Here is a 22,635-nt window from a genome sequence, read left to right as displayed (position 1 = left end):
AATGGGGTCCTCCGCATTGGTAAATCAAAACGGAAAGTTCGAAGCCGCAAGTCTCACATAAACACCCTCTTGGGAGGAGCAATTTGAATATTCAAGGCAAATTTTTTTTATTTTTATCCCTTTTTCCCCAGCCGATGCACGACTGGAGAAAAGGGAGTGTGGGGGAATGGGTCAAGGATGAGTCGTGGGCCTGCATGGGAGGGGGGGGAAACCCATGCAAGGGCCATGTGGTGGAGGCCTTTTTTCCCCCCCCATGCCTATATAAACACCCGATATGTGCTAAGGAGGGGGAGGCTGGGGGATACACGTCGCCGTGCTGAGGGAAGGATCAGACGAGGCTGCTGCCATTGCCGTGGGCCGGAGGCTGCAGGGGGGGGAGTCGCCATTCCGCTGGGAAGTGCTGCCGCCACCAGAAACGCCGCCAAGTACTGCCGCCACCAGAAATGCCGCCAAGTGCTGCGGCCACCAGAAACGCCGCCAAGTGCTGCCGCCGTACTTCCCTGCCATCATCCTAATCACCTCCCCTTCCTTCGACATCCCCTCCTTCCATCATTGGTCGCCCTCTCTTCCACGTGGTTTCCAGAAAGTCAAAAGCCTATTAGAAGCTTCTTTAAGAAGATTCTAAAGGGATAAGGTCCTTAGGCCTTGTCCCTATGTGCCCTTCCCCGATTTAAAACCGCTGATTTAAAACCGGGTGCATTAAGCTCCTATTCTTACGCGAGGAGAAGGTATCGACTCCTGACCGTCTCGAAGAGCAAGAGTAAAGGTTAGAGGGAATCTGCGGGGTCCGTAATCACGTCTACAATGGCTCCCAAGAAGTTGCAAGGCGCGCCTGCGGGAGGTTCATCTCCTAGCATTCAAGTGGACATCTCCCCGAGCCCACAGACCCAGGTTTTTATGATTTTTGATTCTATGCAAAAGTAATGCATTAGGTATGATAACTCTCACGGAATAGAAAGCATCTATGCATATTCAAATTTACCAAGCCAAAGTAAGAGGCAATTGAGGAAAATTTGTCTAATTGATCGATTACTAGAATTATCTCATGGCATGAAATGGAGTTATTAACATTTTCAATATGATGAACGTGAGTTGTCTATCCATCGTACGACCTTAGTATTATGTTGCCTTATCATGCATTTCAAATTAGCGAGCCTAGAACACCTACCACCTATCATTATATGGCTGAAGTTATTAAGTGTATTTTTGACTAGTCATGGAAAGAATAGGCATATGTCGCAATTTAGGAAAAATCTTTATTGTAATGGTTCTTGGGGAAAAGTTGTTAACACCCGTAGGAGGTTATCCGAAAAGTAATGGTGGTGTATCAAAAATGAATCTATATATGGATTGGTATGTGGCATGTGCTTGCAAGAAAGGATATACCAACACTAACTCTACAATAACCTCATTTAACTACATTGTAGTTATGAAAGGGTTGCGTGTTGCACCTTCATCGTGCATAAAATTCATTCATCAAATGTTGCATTTGGGAAGGATTGCAAGGTTTAAACAAAGCATGAGATTCTAAAGTGTAGATAACAAGGTAGTAGACATGATTATTTGAAGTAAGTCCTAGTAGGTCCTAAGAAAGTTGGTATCCGGCTTATCATGTATTTTTTACTTTACCAATGAAAGATAGAGTGAGTCGCATGTTTACATGTATGGTGATAGTCGGAACTATTTTTCTTCCTTAGATCTAGTTATTATCTCTAGGGAAGGATTCATCCTTGTCGCGAGACAAGCATAGTGAATTACCCAAATCACCTAGGTGCATAGGATTCGTATGGCATGGTTCAGTCAACACGATAGATACCCCAAACACTAACTAGGGATTAGCACGTTAAGGACTCGGCCAAGTTTTCCAATTATCGCTAAGTCGAAACCTTCATGCCCAATGGTCCTACCCACATTCCCGAAATGTTGAGTCAATTGGATGCTCATGCAAACAATAATCTAGGGTTTCCACCCTAAGGATTAATCGTTCAAAATGATGAAACTCGAATTGAGTTGGAACCCCTAGGACCAAACATTGTCGATCTAGTAAAATTTAGGGATGGGTTGGGTAAAAAGACACCCTAAACCCTGCATCTCGTCTGAAGATAATTCCGTGACCAGAAAACGCCATTCAATAGGTGAAATGATCTCTTGGAATGGAGGCGACACTTGTGCAACAAGTTGCAACGTCGCATAGCCTTGTGGTTTGATCGCAAGAAAGTTTTGCCATTCCTTGGAATGTGGTTGGCAGGTTCTTGCACAAGTTTAACTTGCAAAAGGGATGGTTAGTCATCTTGTTACATCGCCCTCATTAGGAAAAATTTGCCAAGTTAAGGGAAGTTAAGTAATTGCTTGGACGCAAATGATTAATCAATAAATTAAAGCGACATGGCCGCCGGGATTTACTATTAATAAAACCTAAAGCATTGGTTAAGTTGGGTGAACAGGGTATGACCCTAACCCAAAGACAATAGGAATCCTGCCAAGTTGCAACTGATTCCGGATCGAATGCTGGATGCATTCGGAGAGAAGGATTCACTCCTTAACAGTTTGCCAACTAAACGACCACTGGAATTGATTGTGTTTGTAACAGTTTAGAAAGCACTGTTTGCATTGTTTGTTCAAGGAACTAAAGGATGAAAGATATATAAATGCTTCAGGTTGAAGGCCTGAAGGGAGTGGCAGCTCAGTCACCCCCGACTGCCTGCCTGACCCTAACCAAGGGGGTTGTTGACCGCGCCGGGAATGTGGACCGAACCCGCCGCGTGAGGTCTTTCCGTTGAGCTCTACTTGGAGCAGGAGGACGCTTGGGTGCGAGGGGGGGCTCTGGCCGTAAATCCCTTGCCTTCCGGGTCCTGCACAAGAGGCTAACGTGACTCGGGATTGGATCTCGAAGCCCGCATACTAGTCTACGGGCAGAAACTTGGAATAGTGATCCCTAGCGGATCACTGATAGCCTTCGGGCGGATTATGAACAAGCCTACGGGCGGAACCCTCTGTATTTCAAAGATAAAATGATGATATGATAATAAAGAAGTTGTTTGATATTGTTTTTCTATGTCACGTGATAAGATTACGTGAAGGAACCAGTGCTTAACAAGGCTAATCAAAGAAGCTGTTTGTTATATGTCAATTTAATGTGTTAGGTAATTACATAACTAAAACAAACCGAGGAAAGTGCGGAGGATGGACCATGGGTCCGTCCTATGGTTGGGTGGTCCCGGTTAGCCGGGAACTTTTCTCAAAATCACTCGACGAGTAGCGGGATGATCATCATAATCAAAGCTAATAATGAGAACGATGACCTAGAGTTACATCCTACCCGATTTACGCTGTTTTAGGGGAACGGAATGGGACTATGCTTTATGGCAGAGAGGTTGAGCCTTGCATCCCTCTCGTTTCCCATTCTCCTTGAACCAAGTGCAGCGTGAATCCGCTTCGGACCTGGTGTTCCTGCGTAAAGTAGTTCGCTCGGGTCTGACGCTAATTGCTGTTAGCTAATGACCAAACAGGGAAACCCTAATTCCGGTCGATCCTAAGTGGGAAATGGCCAGGATACTTCCGCTACGTGGTAGACGCGGGAAGACCTAGATTGCAAAACCCGTAACATTCCAAGGGAGTGCCGGGCGGAGTTTTCTAGACATTCTTCCCGATGGACTACTAAGACGTGTCCTAGATGATTCTAGTGGACACGTTACACCGGAGGTCTGGCTGGAGGCTGGTACAGTAGCTCTCACTCTGTCTGTCTGAAAGAACTGTGTAATAGTTGTTTGGGTAGGCCTCTCTCTAACTGGGACCCGCTGTGTGCTCTGCTCTCTGATGTGCCATGCCTCTCCCAGAAAATGGCCAAATGATCTCTCATCCATATCAGTCATACATCCCTGAAGTCAGCTACTCAATGTGTATCTAGAGAGAGAGAGAGAGAGAGAGAGAGAGAGAGTCATGCAATGATAGTATATATTTAATGTAATTATACATTGCACCATGGGCTTCATGAGCTTATGTTGAGATGTTTGCAATCACACCTACTTCAGTCTCTTTGTAAGGAGTAGTGAGGGCTCATGACTAGAATCCCATATGCACAGTAGGAGAAATGCTACCATCCAATTTCCTATAAAGCATTGTACTTGCTCTCTTTTCTAATGCAATGATAGTACTCTTTTCTTTCGAGTTGTCCACACACAAGATTTTGTTTATTAGTCCAAGTCTCAATCTCGAAACCTAATTCACTTGTGTGACAATTTGTCTTGTTAGTGTCAATGTCTTCATGAGTTCATTCTTCCTCTTTCAACCTCCATAGCTTCTATCATAGCCATGCCATAGATCCATGTTTTCATATGGTATCAGTGGGTGTGGTTGAGATGTTTGCAATCACACCTACTTTAGTCTCTTTGTAAGGAGTAGTGAGGGCTCAAGACTAGAATCCCATATGCACAGTAGGAGAAATGCTACCATCCAGTTTCCTATAAAGCATTGCACTTGCTCTCTTTTCTAATGAAATGATAGTACTCTTTTCTTTCAAGTAAAGTGTCTGTGTCATTGTCCACACACAAGATTATGTTTATTACTCCCAGTCTCAATCTCGAAACCTAATTCACTTGTGTGACAATTTGTGTTGTCAGTGTCAATGTCTTCATGAGTTCATTCTTCCTCTTTCAACCTCCATAGCTTCTATCATAGCCATGTCCTAGATCCATTTTTTCACATGGTATCAGTGGGCATGGCATAGCTCCTTCTCTATTCTCTCAGTCCCTCTCCAGCTCAATCCAAGCTCAGGGTGAGTATCTAACTTCATCTCCATCCCTATCTCTACTTGACCTTCCATGGTAGCCATAGCCTATAGCTTAGGGTGAGTATCTAACTTCATCTCCATCCCTATCTCTACTTGACCTTCCATGGTAGCCATAGCCTATAGAACCTACCTTACTTGGAGCCTCTTTTTCTCACTCTAGAGGTTGTAATACATCATGCTTCCTTCTCTGAATGTGTTCTTTTGCTCAGGGCATGGCATCCTATTATGCCACATCTTGACATTGGTGTTGTTTTGGTCTAGCATTGGCAACATTCTCCATCGCAACATAGATCTGCTCCCTGTATGGTCATATAGCTCTCGTGGCGGAGCTACAGGGCGCAATCTCGCGACTGAGCATAGGAAAATTTTAGCCCATGGCTTGAGCTCCTTGGCCACTACGTTTTGTGGCAAATGCCTTCTCCTGAAACTCGCTGCAAACAAAGATGAAAATGGGTCTAAAACGCTAGAAGCAGTCTACCATAGCCACTCTATCATAAGCTCATTTTCCACTTCTTCTTTCACTCCCATTGGGAAAAACTAACATCTTTCACTCTGATTTGCTTCAAAATAGAGGTCTTAGCAAACTTTGGGCCATCAAATCATTGAGGAGGGGAAGTGCTTGAAGATCCTTTGAAGTCTTAAAGAAATCAAACCTCTTACATCTCATCCTTCTCATTCTTCTACCCTACTCAAGGTTCTGCCACTTTGAGTTTCCAGCCAAGCAGTTCAGCAAGCAAATCAAGGAGGAGAATAGAAGACCTACCGCCTATCATTAGCGAGCCTAGAACACCTACCGCCTATCATTATATGGCTAAAGTTATTAAGTGTATTTTTGACTAGTCATGGAAAGAATAGGCATATGTCGCAATTTAGGAAAAATCTTTATTGTAATGGTTCTTGGGGAAAAGTTGTTAACACCCGTAGGAGGTTATCCGAAAAGTAATGGTGGTGTATCAAAAATGAATCTATGGATTGGTATGTGGCATGTGCTTGCAAGAAAGAATATACCAACACTAACTCTACAATAACCTCATTTAACTACATTGTAGTTATGAAAGGGTTGCGTGTTGCACCTTCATCGTGCATAAAATTCATTCATCAAATGTTGCATTTGGGAAGGATTGCAAGGTTTAAACAAAGCATGAGATTCTAAAGTGTAGATAACAAGGTAGTAGACATGATTATTTGAAGTAAGTCCTAGTAGGTCCTAAGAAAGTTGGTATCCGGCTTATCATGTATTTTTTACTTTACCAATGAAAGATAGAGTGAGTCGCATGTTTACATGTATGGTGATAGTCGGAACTATTTTTCTTCCTTAGATCTAGTTATTATCTCTAGGGAAGGATTCATCCTTGTCGCGAGACAAGCATAGTGAATTACCCAAATCACCTAGACGCAAGGGATTCGTATGGCATGGTTCAGTCAACACGATAGATACCCCAAACACTAACTAGGGATTAGCACGTTAAGGACTCGGCCAAGTTTTCCAATTATCGCTAAGTCGAAACCTTCATGCCCAATGGTCCTACCCACATTCCCGAAATGTTGAGTCAATTGGATGCTCATGCAAACAATAATCTAGGGTTTCCACCCTAAGGATTAATCGTTCAAAATGATGAAACTCGAATTAAGTTGGAACCCCTAGGACCAAACGTTGTCGATCTAGTAAAATTTAGGGATGGGTTGGGTAAAAAGACACCCTAAACCCTGCATCTCGTCTGAAGATAATTCCGTGACCAGAAAACGCCATTCAATAGGTGAAATGATCTCTTGGAATGGAGACGACACTTGTGCAACAAGTTGCAACGTCGCATAGCCTTGTGGTTTGATCGCAAGAAAGTTTTGCCATTCCTTGGAATGTGGTTGGCAGGTTCTTGGGCAAGTTTAACTTGCAAAAGGGATGGTTAGTCATCCTGTTACATCGCCCTCATTAGGAAAAATTTGCCAAGTTAAGGGAAGTTAAGTAATTGCTTGGACGCAAATGATTAATCAATAAATTAAAGCGACATGGCCGCCGGGATTTACTATTAATAAAACCTAAAGCATTGGTTATGTTGGGTTAACAGGGTATGACCCTAACCCAAAGACAATAGGAATCTTGCCAAGTTGCAACTGATTCCGGATCGAATGCTGGATGCATTCGGAGAGAAGGATTCACTCCTTAACAGTTTGCCAACTAAACGACCACTGGAATTGATTGTGTTTGTAACAGTTTAGAAAGCACTGTTTGCATTGTTTGTTCAAGGAACTAAAGGATGAAAGATATATAAATGCTTCAGGTTGAAGGCCTGAAGGGAGTGGCAGCTCAGTTACCCCCGACTGCCTGCCTGACCCTAACGAAGGGGGTTGTTGACCGCGCCGGGAACGTGGACCGAACCCGCCGCGTGAGGTCTTTCCGTTGAGCTCTACTTGGAGCAGGAGGACGCTTGGGTGCCACGGGGGGCTCTGGCCGTAAATCCCTCGCCTTCCAGGTCTTGCACAAGAGGCTAACGTGACTCGGGATTGGATCTCGAAGCCCGCATACTAGTCTACGGGCAGAAACTTGGAATAGTGATCCCTAGCGGATCACTGATAGCCTTCGGGCGGATTATGAACAAGCCTACGGGCGGAACCCTCTGTATTTCAAAGATAAAATGATGATATGATAATAAAGAAGTTGTTTGATATTGTTTTTCTATGTCACGTGATAATATTACGTGAAGGAACCAGTGCTTAACAAGGCTAATCAAAGAAGCTGTTTGTTATATGTCAAATTAATGTGTTAGGTAATTACATAACTAAAACAAACCGAGGAAAGTGCGGAGGATGGACCATGGGCCCGTCCTATGGTTGGGTGGTCCCGGTTAGCCGGGAACTTTTCTCAAAATCACTCGACGAGTAGCGGGATGATCATCATCATCAAAGCTAATAATGAGAACGATGACCTAGAGTTACATCCTACCCGATTTACGCTGTTTTAGGGGAACGGAATGGGACTATGCTTTATGGCAGAGAGGTTGAGCCTTGCATCCCTCTCGTTTCCCATTCTCCTTGAACCAAGTGCAGCGTGAATCCGCTTCGGACCTGGTGTTCCTGCGTAAAGTAGTTCGCTCGGGTCTGACGCTAATTGCTGTTAGCTAATGACCAAACAGGGAAACCCTAATTCCGGTCGATCCTAAGTGGGAAACGGCCAGGATACTTCCGCTACGTGGTAGACGCGGGAAGACCTAGATTGCAAAACCCGTAACATTCCAAGGGAGTGCCGGGCGGAGTTTTCTAGACATTCTTCCCGATGGACTACTAAGACGTGTCCTAGATGATTCTAGTGGACACGTTACACCGGAGGTCTGGCTGGAGGCTGGTACAGTAGCTCTCACTCTATCTGTCTGAAAGAACTGTGTAATAGTTGTTTGGGTAGGCCTCTCTCTGACTGGGACCCGCTGTGTGCTCTGCTCTCTGATGCGCCATGCCTCTCCCAGAAAATGGCCAAATGATCTCTCATCCATATCAGTCATACATCCCTGAAGTCAGCTACTCAATGTGTATCTAGAGAGAGAGAGAGAGAGAGAGAGAGAGAGTCATGCAATGATAGTATATATTCAATGTAATTATACATTGCACCATGGGCTTCAAGAGCTTATGTTGAGATGTTTGCAATCACACCTACTTCAGTCTCTTTGTAAGGAGTAGTGAGGGCTCATGACTAGAATCCCATATGCACAGTAGGAGAAATGCTACCATCCAGTTTCCTATAAAGCATTGTACTTGCTCTCTTTTCTAATGCAATGATAGTACTCTTTTCTTTCCAGTTGTCCACACACAAGATTTTGTTTATTAGTCCAAGTCTCAATCTCGAAACCTAATTCACTTGTGTGACAATTTGTCTTGTCAGTGTCAATGTCTTCATGAGTTCATTCTTCCTCTTTCAACCTCCATAGCTTCTATCATAGCCATGCCATAGATCCATGTTTTCATATGGTATCAGTGGGTGTGGTTGAGATGTTTGCAATCACACCTACTTTAGTCTCTTTGTAAGGAGTAGTGAGGGCTCAAGACTAGAATCCCATATGCACAGTAGGAGAAATGCTACCATCCAGTTTCCTATAAAGCATTGCACTTGCTCTCTTTTCTAATGAAATGATAGTACTCTTTTCTTTCAAGTAAAGTGTCTGTGTCATTGTCCACACACAAGATTATGTTTATTAGTCCCAGTCTCAATCTCGAAACCTAATTCACTTGTGTGACAATTTGTGTTGTCAGTGTCAATGTCTTCATGAGTTCATTCTTCCTCTTTCAACCTCCATAGCTTCTATCATAGCCATGTCCTAGATCCATTTTTTCACATGGTATCAGTGGGCATGGCATAGCTCCTTCTCTATTCTCTCAGTCCCTCTCCAGCTCAGTCCAAGCTCACGGTGAGTATCTAACTTCATCTCCATCCCTATCTCTACTTGACCTTCCATGGTAGCCATAGCCTATAGCTTAGGGTGAGTATCTAACTTCATCTCCATCCCTATCTCTACTTGACCTTCCATGGTAGCCATAGCCTATAGAACCTACCTTGCTTGGAGCCTCTTTTTCTCACTCTAGAGGCTGTAATACATCATGCTTCCTTCTCTGAATGTGTTCTTTTGCTCAGGGCATGGCATCCTATTATGCCACATCTTGACATTGGTGTTGTTTTGGTCTAGCATTGGCAACATTCTCCATCGCAACATAGATCTGCTCCCTATATTGTCATATACCTCTCGTGGCGGAGCTACAGAGCGCAATCTCGCGACTGAGCATAGGAAAATTTTAGCCCATGGCTTGAGCTCCTTGGCCACTACGTTTTGTGGCAAATGCCTTCTCCTGAAACTCGCTGCAAACAAAGATGAAAATGGGTCTAAAACGCTAGAAGCAGTCTACCATAGCCACTCTATCATAAGCTCATTTTCCACTTCTTCTTTCACTCCCATTGGGAAAAACTAACATCTTTCACTCTGATTTGCTTCAAAACAGAGGTCTTAGCAAACTTTGGGCCATCAAATCATTGAGGAGGGGAAGTGCTTGAAGATCCTTTGAAGTCTTAAAGAAATCAAACCTCTTACATCTCATCCTTCTCATTCTTCTACCCTACTCAAGGTTCTGCCACTTTGAGTTTCCAGCCAAGCAGTTCAGCAAGCAAATCAAGGAGGAGAATAAAAGACCTATTGAGCATTTACCAAGCATTTGGATCCACTAGTATCTCTTGATACTAGTCACTTAGTGTTTTTTGGCACTTGTGCTTGTTAGCACACTCAAGATTATCTCTTGTGATACTCAAAATCTGAGAATGTTGGTGCTGATTTACTATTGCTCCAACCATCTAACATGGGCAAAGACTCTCCAACTGCTCGCTTCAAAGGAGTCAGGTTTCACACCTAGCAAACCCGCATCAAACTCATCTTGATGAAGAAGGGCCTTTGGGCCATTACCACTAGAAAAGAAAAGAAGCCTCGTGATGCAGACCTTGCAGTCACTTGGCAAAAGAATGAAGATAAGGCTCAGGCCATTATCAAACTAGAGCTAGATGATAGCTATATCCACCATGTGGATAACTGTGATACTTCACAGGATACATGGAAGAGACTTGACACCTTGTTTGGTGTACAGTCATCAAAGTATGGTCTGTTGATTGAATTTTTTTGGCTTGAAATGAAGTCCAGCACATCACTTGCCACACATCTAAATTACATGGAAGGACTTCTAACCCAACTTGTAGGAATCAACATTAAAATGAAAGAAGATGTTTGCATTGGTGTTCTACTTAAAGGTTTTCCTCCTGAATATAATAATGTATCAACAACTCTAATCAATATGCCAAACCCTAAGCTTGTTGATATCTAGGCATCACTGTTAGAGGAGGAAAAGAAGTTAAAAACTAAGGAAGAACCAAGCACCTCTAGAGATGAACAAGCATTATATGTTGGCAACAAGTACAAAGGCAAGAAAGATAAGCTTCTCTGTGACCTTGCACTACACCCTCTGTACACTTTGTTAGGCCCCTATTATAGCCTCTAGATGTCCATCATGTTTATGATACCAACACTTAGCCTTTCTTGTGACAGTCTCTGGTGTTTTGCCATGTTTATGGTGTGCCCACACTTTGTAGGTGTTGCTTTCACTAAAGCCTCTATATGCTCTGTACTTCTGGTTGTGATTGAGGAGGGGTGTTGAGATGTTTGCAATCACACCTACTTTAGTCTCTTTATAAGGAGCAGTGAGGGTTCATGACTAGAATCCCATATGCATAGTAAGAGAAGTGCTACCATCCAATTTCCTATAAAGCATTGTACTTGCTCTCTTTTCTAATGCAATGATATTACTCTTTTCTTTCCAGTAAAGTGTCTGTGTCATTGTCCACACAAAATATTGTGTTTATTAGTCCAAGTCTCAATCTTGGAACCTAATTCACTTGTGTGAAAATTTTTATTGTCAGTGTCAATGTCTTCATGAGTTCATTTTTCCTCTTTCAACCTCCATAGCTTCTGTCATAGCCATGTCCTAGATCCATGTTTTCACAGCTTGTTAGATTCAAGACTCCTTTTATATGTCCTAACCTTGATGTGTACTAAGTAAATGTGGTAGAGAATCAAAAAGAGATGCTAGGGGGTTAGCAACAGGGCTAGTGCACCTAGGTCATTGCTAGATGTACTAAAGTAGGAAATTGTGCGACTGACTCCTTAGGGAGATATTTCTAACCATAGAAGAGTCATGAATCCTTTTATATGTCCTAACCTTGATGTGCAATGAGTAGATGTGGAAGAAAATGGAAAAGAGAGGCTAGGGGTTTGGTGACAAAGCCAGTTCACCTAGGTCATGAGCTAGTTGACCTAGGTCCCTAGATGTATTGAAGTTCAAAATTCGTAGGTGTGATGTAGTGCCTGTGAGTGCCTATGCTATTTGTTCTCTTTGCTTGTCTTCTTCAGTTTTGTTCTTCTTTTTTCTTTGAAAAAATATAGTGTCAAACAACCTTGTTTGCAACCTTGCAAAGTTGAATTTTGAAATATAAGAGATCAAAAGGCCGACTATAGATTGTAAATCTCACTTTCAAAGAAGGGAGATGTGTACTAAAGTAGTGTGTAAAATGTAGATTGAGTTAGAAAAATAAAAACTTTATGCCTTGTTGTTGTTGAATTTGTTGCTAAAAAAGAACTATAGTTGCTTATGATGACTAAAGTTGTTAATGAAGCAAAATGAAGCTCTTTCTATGGAAGTCAATGCAACCCCTCCTTCTATGGAAGTAGAGGTCAAGGTTTATCTTTCTTGAAGAAGTTGTGCCTGAGTGTGATGATTCTTGCATCTCTTTGCCTCTCATTTGAGGCTTCAAAAGGATCTTGTTGTCTTGATATTCCTACAACCTTGGATATAGTTTAATCTAGAAGCTTTGATAAAATATTTTAAGATCAAAAATATCTCTAAGTTGAAGAAATGGACTTAAGGCTAAGAAACTTGGTTACAAGAATAAACCTTAAACTGGGAAGGTAGAGACCCCAAAATCTAGATACCCTTAGTTAAATTCCAAGGGGAAGAGTTCATTATGTGAAATTTAAGTATCAATTTCTACTAGATTAATCATCACTTGAAAGAAGCATGATTGATTGAAGCCATAATTTCCTGAAGACATCAATCTTGTTTGTGATTTTCTAGATTATATCATGATTGAATTAAGTATTGGAATATATATAAATTGAGGAGCCCTATACCTCCCCCAAGGATAGGTGTTAAATCCCCATACCAAGAGGGGATGCTTTTATTGCGGTGGAAGCATGGACCGACTTCGATGGTGAGAGGTCTCCCAGCAGGGATCGCATTAAGTAGGAGGTGGTTAGGGTGCAAGGGGGGCTTTGGCTAGTAAATCCTTTACACACCTAGAAACTACTTGGTCCCTTGTATGGCCCAAGTTCTACTTGGGACACCTAAAAACACTAGCTATAGGTGGATTTGATCTTGGTGACGTGAAGATGCACCGAATGAGATAGCACATGAAATTGTAATTTTTCTCATGTATTAGCGAGTGAACACACATTATGGAACATAATCAATGAATTATTATTATTATGATTCTATGTCTGTGAGTAAATTACGCAAACAAACAAGTGTGCATAAAAGGATTCTTTTTAATTAATGAAGATGTTTTAATATGTTTCACGTAATGTGGTGGATAATTAGATAACTAAGAACTTCCATAGAGGGAAGCGGGTGTATGGATTCCCGACGAATCCAATCCTATGGAAGGGTGGTCTTAGTTAGTTGAGAGGTTTTCCCAAAAAAAAAATATAGGAAGAAACTCTAGGAAGGACCGATTCACTGACTTACCAAGGGTTTGGTCTCAAAACCCGAATTGTAAATTATCTTAGGGGAAAGGTATAGCAGTTGTGCTAGCTTACATCCTTAGTCTGCTATCTACTGGAAAAAAGCATTGTACTCCATGAACCAAGGGTAATGGCAGTCGCTCCTTCCGGACAAGAAGCCTCTCTAAGGACACCTCCGGATGTTAGCTAGTTATTGATAGGTGACTGTTAGGTCAATTAGAAATCTTCAAGTCGGTCCTCAGTGGGTAACGACAGGACACTTCCCCTACGGGGTAGACCTAGGGTTATAAAGCCAGACAAAATCCAATCAGTCTGGTTAGAGTATGGATAGTGACAACTGGAAGGTAAACTCTAGGCAACTACTAAAACATTACTCGTCAGCGGGTACATTACAACTGGTATCAAAGCCAAAAGAAATCCCAAACTTGGTAATTGTAGCCTGAGATATGAGTTGTTTTTCCCTTCCCTTGCTAATATGTGTTTTTATCCTACGCAAAGAGATGACGATTGGGAGCAGTTGCTAGTCTTCCGAGCAATGTTTACATCGGCAATGCATTTTTTACGGATTATGGATGGAGAATGCAAGTAATGCGGATTCTGGATCCCATCTATGATCCTTCTCCACTATACTAGGAAAGATGTAGGATGATAAGCGGTGGATATTGTTATATCGATGCTAGCCATCTTTCCTTCCTTCAGACCAATTTGAAGAGGATAAGATGGAAGGAAAACCTTAAAGTTGTGAAGGTTTATTTATTCCATGAAGCTAGAGTGAATTCAACTTTATTCACTAGAGGCCAGGAGGTTAAACTAAATTGATATACTTACGAGGAAGCAACAAAGGTCATCCCAGCGGACCGAATTATAGTTGTTGATTGCTCTAAACGTTGCAACTACATCAAAGATGGACTTCTTGATCTTCCTTTAAAGTACCGATTTTTAGATATCCATTCTTCAAAGCCTGATATTACCCAATGGATGTATCCAAATGCCACGCTTAGATTGTATTAGAGAAATATTCTCTCCCAAATAACCAGCCATCCCAAAATAAACCATGTATTTTTTTACTACACAAAAAAAAAGAAATTATTTTGTCTATCCATTGAATATGAAATTGGTCACCATTCTAGCAATTAAGAATTACGAGTTGGTAGATATATCTAAAATCCATGGTTAGATTCCTTAAGTTAATTCAAAAAACTCTATCATGATATAACCTTCTTTGAAACTTAAATATAAAGTATTTCTATCCTTGTGAAATGATTTCTCTTTTTGAAAAGATACAAGCAAATTGTATGATAACATTCGTAGAGCTGACTAGAGAAAATCTTACGATACCACAGGAAGTTGTTTCTACCCTTAATACTACTGATATCCAAGAAAAGAAGTTCCTGCTTAAGAAAATCAAACCACATGAGTTTGATGGCCAATGAAAAAACGTCGAGGTTGAAGTAGAAATATGGGTCGAGTCCATGGAAGATTATTTTATTACTGCTGGAATTACCCCAACTAATCAATCAATGATCAACAAGTTAAAGCTAACAAGAGAAGGCCGAATTTGGTGGAAATAATGGTGTAAAGACCAAGGAATCTCCGAAGCGCTTGTTAGTTGGGACATATTAAAGAATGCAGTGCGAGGCCGGTATCTTCCGCTAGCATACTACACGCAGAAGATGAATGAATTCTTTGATCTAAAGCAACTGGGAATGACACTAGAAGCCTATTACTCAAAGTTTGTAACACTTCTCAAGTATGTACCATTTATGGATATTATGCAACAAGTATCCAAGTTTTGCCACAAATTGGATGATCCCCATCCGACTTCGAAGATACATTAATAAGACCACGACCTATTGTATAGGAACTCTAGTCCAAACCAAGAAATAATAAGCCTTGGAATAATAAGTTCCAAAGCAGAAATATAACTAGGGGCTATGCAAAAAGAGCCCAAGGTCAATTCTTGAAGAGCACCCTGCCACGGCACCAAGAGAACCACGAACCGGCCAAGAGAGGCTGCAAATACATTTGCTGGCCACAAAACCTGCAAGAAAACTCTCCTTCTTCTCACCAAGAACCATGCTCTCCAAACACACAAGAGGAAGACACACAAGAAATTGGACAATTCTTCCATCCTCACCCTCTTCCTCTTCCTCACTCTCCATGAGATCTTGCAATGAAAGCACAAGAGAGGGAAGCAAGAACAAGAAAGATGAGAGTTGTGCCAAAATGAGAGAGGGAGAAATGAACCGTGAGAGAAGAAGATAAAGGAAGAGAGAGGGTGTAACCACCTCAACCTCCCACCTCCTCAAATCCCACGACTGCAACCACCTCCTTTTCCTTTCTTGAATTATAAAATTCAAATTTGCATACATGGCTAAGGTCTAAGGACCTTTCAATTTTTGGAATGAGACAAAAGGGTTTGACCTTTCCTTTTCCTAGGAATATTTTTTTAGTGTGTCTCTTTTGGACTACACATTTTACATTGCTTCATATTTGATTTTTGACAAGGGGGTACAAAAGCAAAGTGTTATTTTGCAAAGGATGTTTCCATGTGAGCACATTTTTGTGCCTTTATTTGCACTGATTTGCCGGTCATCAATTCTAAGCTAGAAATGATCACCGATCTTTAGTTTGTTTCTTTTTGGTGTCATGCGCTAAAGAGATAGCCTCATCCAATATATTGGGTTTAAACATGTTGACTTCAACTTGGAAAAATGGAAGAAGACCGAACATATACTTTCTTTTAAAAGTAAATTTAGCTATAGGGTCGACGATTTGAAGTTGCAACAAAGTATTCCAAAATCTTTCAGTGTACTAAGGAATGGTCTCTCGCTCTTGCTGCATAAAGATATTCCATTGTTGTTGCACGCAAAGTTCGAATTGGGTAGGAAGAAACTTGTAAGAACCTTCTTATGAAATGCTTCCCATGTAAGAGGATGATTAATGCCCTTGCATGTGATATCCCATTATAAAGAAGCTTTATCTATTAAATAAGATGAAATACACTTGATTTTATTATTTTCAACATAACTTTCATCATCAAAATATGAGTTGAATTAACTTACCCAAGAGAGAACCTTACGACTATCTTTAATACCATCGTAAGTCTCAAATTTAAATGTATGTTTACTTATCTTTGTCTCTTCATGGTTGGATTGTGCTTGAAGGATGGCATTGATGGTGTAGATCATAGCATCATTTATAGAGGAAATTTAAGAAGACGGACGGTTGAGAGATTGCAACTCTTGCTTTAGTTGGGCTCGATGTTAACACTCTTCTTCTAGTTACATAGCCAATAAATCCATGAATTTCTCCATGGTTGGTTCAAGAAATGGCAATGTTGAATAAAAACTGCTAGCATTGATGGTGCGGACCATAGTGTCATTGCAATAGAGGAAATTTTGGAGGATGGACGCTTGAGAGATCACAACTCTTGCTTCGACTCCGCATTGATGCTCTCCTTTTAGTTGCATGGCCAATAAATCCATGCATTGCTCCATGCTTGGTTTAGGAAATAGCCACGCGGAATCAAAATTTGTAGTACTGGACAGTCCTTCACAAGACATTATGATTGCAGATGGCTTGATGAAGATATCTGAATAATAAAGGTGCCTTGAAGTTAACAGACACTTTGCTTATGATAATAACATTTTGGCATATAAGTACCAAAATAAAGAGCGACTTCTTGGCAAAATACAAGGCTAGAAGCCAATCATAATTTGGATTGATAGTTTGCGAGTGACTTGGAGTAGAATAAGATTAAATTGGTTAAGTAGGAAGATATTAATCAAGGCTCTAAGACTTAGTTTAAAAGAAACTTGGCTTCTTAGGACAAAAACATTCCATGACTAATCACCGTGGCCTAAAAAATTGACGTGTGTGCCGTGAATTGCAAAAATAATATTTAAGATTTTTAAAGCTTAAGCAATGATTAATAACAAAGCTCAATTAATCTCTTACTAATCTTTCTTTGGCTTGAAACACATAGAATGATGGCGCCATGGTAGGAGAGTTGAAATTTTCAATCTTTGATTGAGCTACAAAATTTATGAGCAAAGATAGAGGGGTTTGGGATTTTGAGGCCCTTGGAACCTAGTTGCGTAGTGGACCATAGAACCAGATTGCTCCAAAGAGCTCGCCTTCGCACAAGATGATAGACTATTGGAAGGCTCAAATGTAAGCTGAGCTCTGATACCAACTATTGCGTAGACCGGATGCGAGTCTTACATGTAGCGAACAAAAGAAGCTCTCCCTTACTCTCTTTTCTTACTAAAATTGAAAGCACGACTCATAAAACTCAAAATAAACTTAAAGAAGAGTAAAGCAAAATTGAGCGACTCAATATTGGGTGCAATTTCCCCCCGAACATGGAGTGGGCATCTCCTCCATGCCGTATTTATAATATTAAAAGAAATCTTGTTTGCCCAAAGATGGGCTCTTTACAATCACCCTTTTTGCAAAAGAGTTTGAGTTAAGTGAAGAGATGGTTACAATCAGTTGCACAACTCACAATTGCTGAGAGCCATAAAATATTTCTAAAATATCTTCTAAAAATCTCAAGTATCAATGAATTTTTACAAAGAGGATATAGGCATGCCTTTGAATAAACAAGGGTGTATCTATTTAAAATAATTTAATGAAGAAGTCTTCTTTAAAAATAGCCATAATAAATCAACTAATCATTGGAGTTTCATTAAATAATCAAATCACGTAAATGTTATCACTTGAGATATGAATATTGTGCCATCACCCACATACAACTTTACTCCCTCGTGTTCACACTTGCAAGTCTCACACCCAGAAAGGAAAGACGTTTCTAATCAACCTTCCATCCAAGATGGAAACTAATTCACTCTTAGGAACCTGCTGCGCACTAATGGAGAACCATTCAAGACACTCATTCCATCAATGGGCACACAAGGGAGAACCATTGAAGGCACTCATTCCCTTGTGTAGGTACTTCTTGGCAACACTTTTGATAGGTAGATATATCAAGACATCACATGTACGGGTAATACTTGGTGCTAGATATACTTATGCTTGAGGAGTACATCCATGGTCGAAGAGGATATTGATGATCATTTGCTATCGGTGAATGAGGACCTAGAACTAACTTACTATTTATAATAGTGAAGGAACACATTAAGCGTGATGTGAATAAGGGAGGAGTGGCACTTAAGGCTTCCATTCAGGAGCTAACACAATATTGGTGAGTTTGGAAATCTCCCAATTCCCATTTTTTGAATACTAAAAAGGTGGCACCCGGATAACATACCCATAAGTTTCTCAAAACCATATGATGTGACCTATCATTGGAAAGCGCTAAAAAAACAGAATCTATCGAGCTATAGAGCGCTCAGTTTGGAGTTATAGTGTTCAAGTTATAACAAATCCAAAGATTTGACCACGTGACCCAAACTTATGGGAAATTCCCATATTCCCCGATATGGTGTTAGCTGCTACTTGCAATGCTAAACGGATGGTTCAAGGAGATGATAAGGTTTGCCAATATCCAAATCATGTTAGAATCAGTTGAGTACCATTATAAAGGGATAGGATCTTTTGGAGTGTACTTGTAGCTAATGAAAGTAAGGTGTGTCTAGCTCGCACATGAGTGTTTTGCCATAAAGATGTTAGTAATATGCTAGCTCAAGCAGGTGCATCAGAGCAACTTGTGTGATATATACATTTAATTGAACCTTACAAGAATCATTCTCGTCCTATGTAAGGGGGTTTCTCACCGGTTGAACTAGTTTTGTTTTGGTGCTCTTGCAAAATTATTACCGTGTAGCTTTTAAAAAGGGCGTTTTGCTTCTCGCACCATTTTGAGAAGGTTTTTCTAAACATGAGCCAGCATGTGAGAGAGAGGGAGAGAGGGGACACATTTCTAAGAAATTTGAAATTAGAAAAGGGCCGACTGCATGTTTTCTTGGCTGACCGTTACATTCATAACAATATGGAGCGTGTGTGAAATGCGATCCTAGGGGTGGTGGTGGCGGCGATCATCGACGATTGCACACCTACCTACCTACTCATTATTGTTGCGAGTACACTTCCAGCTCATTGTAGAGATTTTGAGCATGATTAGGTGATCACTCCATGTTGTTGTTGTTGTGCAGTTCTGCAGGTATTAGTCCCCACCGCGATCGAAGAGATTGTCTTTTATGTAGACACCCATGTAACATGTTGTCGAGGGCCGATCCCGATCTACCAAAGATGCTGATGATGAATTCATTCGGCTTAGTAGTACTGGATGTAAATGAGATGCCATCTTGGTCTCCGAAGGGACCATAAGTGCCTTGCTTGGTCACGAACTTTATGGAGGTGAGGGCGTTGTAATGGCCTGGCTTTCCGTAGAATCCTCTCACTTGGTTGATGACCTCTTTTGGATATTGCAAGGTGATCTTGTTGGTGTAAATACACCTGAAAGCCTCGAGAACTGAAAAGGCATGACATCCTTTCATATCATGCAAAGCAGTTTCTATTTATGTATGCAATACTTTGACAATTTGATCATCTACCTCGACTAATTCTGTGTGCCTATTCTCTCTTCCAAGTTCAGCACCCTGTCTCTGATATACCTCTCGATCATGCTTTCTCTGCTTGTTTCTGATAGTGGGAGGCCTCCTGGCTTCCCACATGGTATCAGAGGCCTCAGTACGGCCTGGGGCCTGTTTCCCAACATCCACAATGAGGAAGATGAAGTATTCAAGCCTGCAGAGGAATATGCAATTCCTGCAGCAAGTCATGGCGCCCTCATACCCCTTGATCATACAGATGATGAGGAGATTATCAACACATTTCTTGGTGCATTAAAGCATGGTTTTCATGATGACACTCTAGCCAGAGAGGCCGCGACTCTCATGCCCAACCCTACTCTCATCCCCCTTCCTATTCTGTTGAGAGAGGTCATTCCTCTCAATCCCACCCACAGCAAGGGTGATGCCAACTATGATGCACATGATCTAGCATCTCCTGCAAGTGAAGGGGGAGAAGTGAATGGAACCCACAACACAAATTTTGTGCGCCCTAACAAAGGCACAGCACGCGCACTAGCAGATGATGAGGCCTTGGCAAGTTTTTCGGCAGATGATACTATTCCTGCCCCGGAATTCTTTACTGCAGGAACTTATTTCTCTGAGTGGTTAAAAAACGAAGGAAGAGAAGGAGAAGATGAAGCTTTGGCTATCCTGCCTCTCAAATTAATCATTATGCTACTTGATCAGGAGGTCGCCACTCTCGTAGCTTGCAGATGTGATAAAGCCACATCCATAGATGTTTTGCCTCCGCTACCCACCACATGTCTGGTGGATGCCGACCCTAAGCATATGGTCGAAGTCAAAGAAGCCAAAGCAGCGCCATCAGCAATCTTTGCTGCAATACATTCATTTTTTGTCAGTGTAGACCAAGCAATCAATGGAGAACTAAATCAATAACAACAACATTCTTTCTCTCCAATATATGATGTTGATCGTGATTACAGTGTCTTTGTTCCTGCTGATGTGGCTACCCTCATCAATCTCACCTTTCATGTAGCAGTGGCTGTTCGTTGTGCTACTCCACTTGTGGAATTGGCATACATCTTCTCCCTGATGGTGATCACTTTTGACAACCCTTCCCAAGTGAATTCTTCTACATGCAGCCATTCATTCTTCTCATGTCAAGGTCGAAAGGGGGGAAGATTTGCTGATGTTGCTAATGCAAAAGTTCGACCTCGACATTCGACAATGATCATCAAGTCATGCACATACGACATGAAGCCACACTTCAAAATGAAGAGCTTACAACAACTCACAACATTCCATCATTTTCTTATCGATCCCGGCTAATCGATGTAAAGTCATAGCTATCTCGTATAAAGCTATCGACTATAATCCTTTTCTTTTCGCACCTTTGCTATTTAGCAGAAAAAAAAAGAGAGCACATTTCAATACCATATAGGCACAACCATGCACTTGTACTAGGCTCAAAGTAATGAAATAAAATCCTCTCTCGGCATTCAGCTGAGGGGGGGTGTTGGTGTAAATACACCTGAAAGCCTCGAGAACTGAAAAGGCATGACATCCTTTCATATCATGCAAAGCAGTTTCTATTTATGTATGCAATACTTTGATAAATTGATCATCTACCTCGACTAATTCTGTGTGCCTATTCTCTTTTCCAAGTTCAGCACCCTGTCTCTGATATACCTCTCGATCATGCTTTCTCTGCTTGTTTCTGATAGTGGGAGCCCACAGATCTGGTTGCAAAACACCGAATTGAAGGTACAAGCAATTATAGCTAAACGTAAAACATATAATGTATCTGTAGACCGACGATCAATATTATATGTATTCACACAATAAGGCATTGAAATAAGCGACTCCTATGTGCTTAATACGAAGACGTATAAGTAATACGCACCTCTACGTGCTTGTTGTCGTCGGACTGCTGGCCGTGAAGTTGTGCCCAGTACGAGTAGACTCGGAAACCATCCGTGACCTGATACTGCACTTGGATGCCACGGATGTACTTCTCCCCGTGCCATAGCTTAATCGTCTGTATCCCCAGCACGTGGATTGCGCTTGATGGTATGGATCTTAAGTCGTCGAACTCAGAGCCTCCGTCTCCGTCCCATGGGCCCCTGCGCTAAATCGGCCAAGGAACCGTACTTGTCTGGGCCTGCACAAATTAGATCAAACCATTAATGAAAAAGGAAGTTAATCAGAAACAAAAAACAGCAAGAGTTCTGATGACGATGATCTGATCACTGCAATAATAAGCAGGTAAATAACCTTTTTGCCACTCCACCTCATGAATTCTGAATCCTGATCATAGTATCGCAACAAGGGGTTGATTAATCCAGTACGTGTGTACGTGACGACGACGTACGCTTGTCATACCTGATTAGTCTGATGACTCTCCGCGACGTCCGCCGACCTAGTGGCTACCGTTGCATGCACAAGTACATGATTAATCACCAGTAGTAGCTGTAAGAGCGTTACTATCTTCATTGAGAAGGACGTCGTCGATGATCTTAATATCTCCCCCATGATTACCAAGACTGCTGCTCGCCAGCTGCTTCGTGATGTTATTCGGCGTACTGAATATACCGTTGTGTGGGTCGGCTCTTATATAGCCGTCGTGTGTGTGCCACGCAGGCGTGCTGTAGTCTGCTGTCACGTCTTGGCCAAGTCAGTGGAAGTAGTGCCCACTAGCTCTATGAAAGCCATATGTTGATGTGTTTTCTAATTTGTGCGCATAATTTACTAACCCCACATGTTTATGCGCATAATTGCCGCGTTTTAAAAGCTTGGTCCCTCTCGATAATTCTCTGGTGCGTTTTACTTATTGATTACCAACCCTAAAGTAATTCGACATGGCTAGTCCGCTACTGTGCGCACTACCTTCACCAAAATGGATACTTGTCGATTCACATCATGCACAGGCTTCAGCATGTGTGGAATGAACCAGATTTCTTCTTTGTATATTCTACCCATGCCATCAATTATTATTCGCATGTGCCCCCTGTGTGCACGTCATGTTTTCCCA

At 41.6% G+C, this 22,635-nt stretch overlaps 1 protein-coding gene across 2 annotated transcripts in view; it reads right to left on the bottom strand.

The window, feature by feature from the left end:
• LOC148027318 (uncharacterized) overlaps nucleotides 1-22,201 on the bottom strand; it is a 38,676-nt gene extending 16,475 nt beyond the window's left edge. Inside the window, exons 1-5 of one of the 2 annotated variants that reach the window (XM_087691893.1) lie at nucleotides 21,987-22,201; nucleotides 21,508-21,765; nucleotides 21,234-21,343; nucleotides 20,630-21,000; nucleotides 19,000-20,478 (exon numbers count right to left, since the gene is read on the bottom strand). In XM_087691893.1, coding sequence (XP_087548019.1) covers nucleotides 20,917-21,000; nucleotides 21,234-21,343; nucleotides 21,508-21,631 — 318 coding nt within the window. In that variant the 5' untranslated portion in view covers nucleotides 21,632-21,765; nucleotides 21,987-22,201 and the 3' untranslated portion in view covers nucleotides 19,000-20,478; nucleotides 20,630-20,916. Of the gene's footprint in view, nucleotides 1-18,999; nucleotides 20,479-20,629; nucleotides 21,001-21,233; nucleotides 21,344-21,507; nucleotides 21,766-21,986 lie in introns of those variants that run through there. The other variant, XM_087691894.1, reaches the window with a different exon arrangement.
• Between the last annotated feature and the right edge of the window lie 434 nt (nucleotides 22,202-22,635).

Source organism: Lygodium microphyllum, chromosome 13, assembly GCF_053477565.2.
Source record: "Lygodium microphyllum isolate KBCC chromosome 13, Lygodium_microphyllum_v1.1.10, whole genome shotgun sequence".
NCBI lineage: Eukaryota > Viridiplantae > Streptophyta > Polypodiopsida > Schizaeales > Lygodiaceae > Lygodium > Lygodium microphyllum.
Note: the sequence above shows the minus strand (reverse complement) of the source record. Positions and strands in the feature narration are given on the sequence as shown.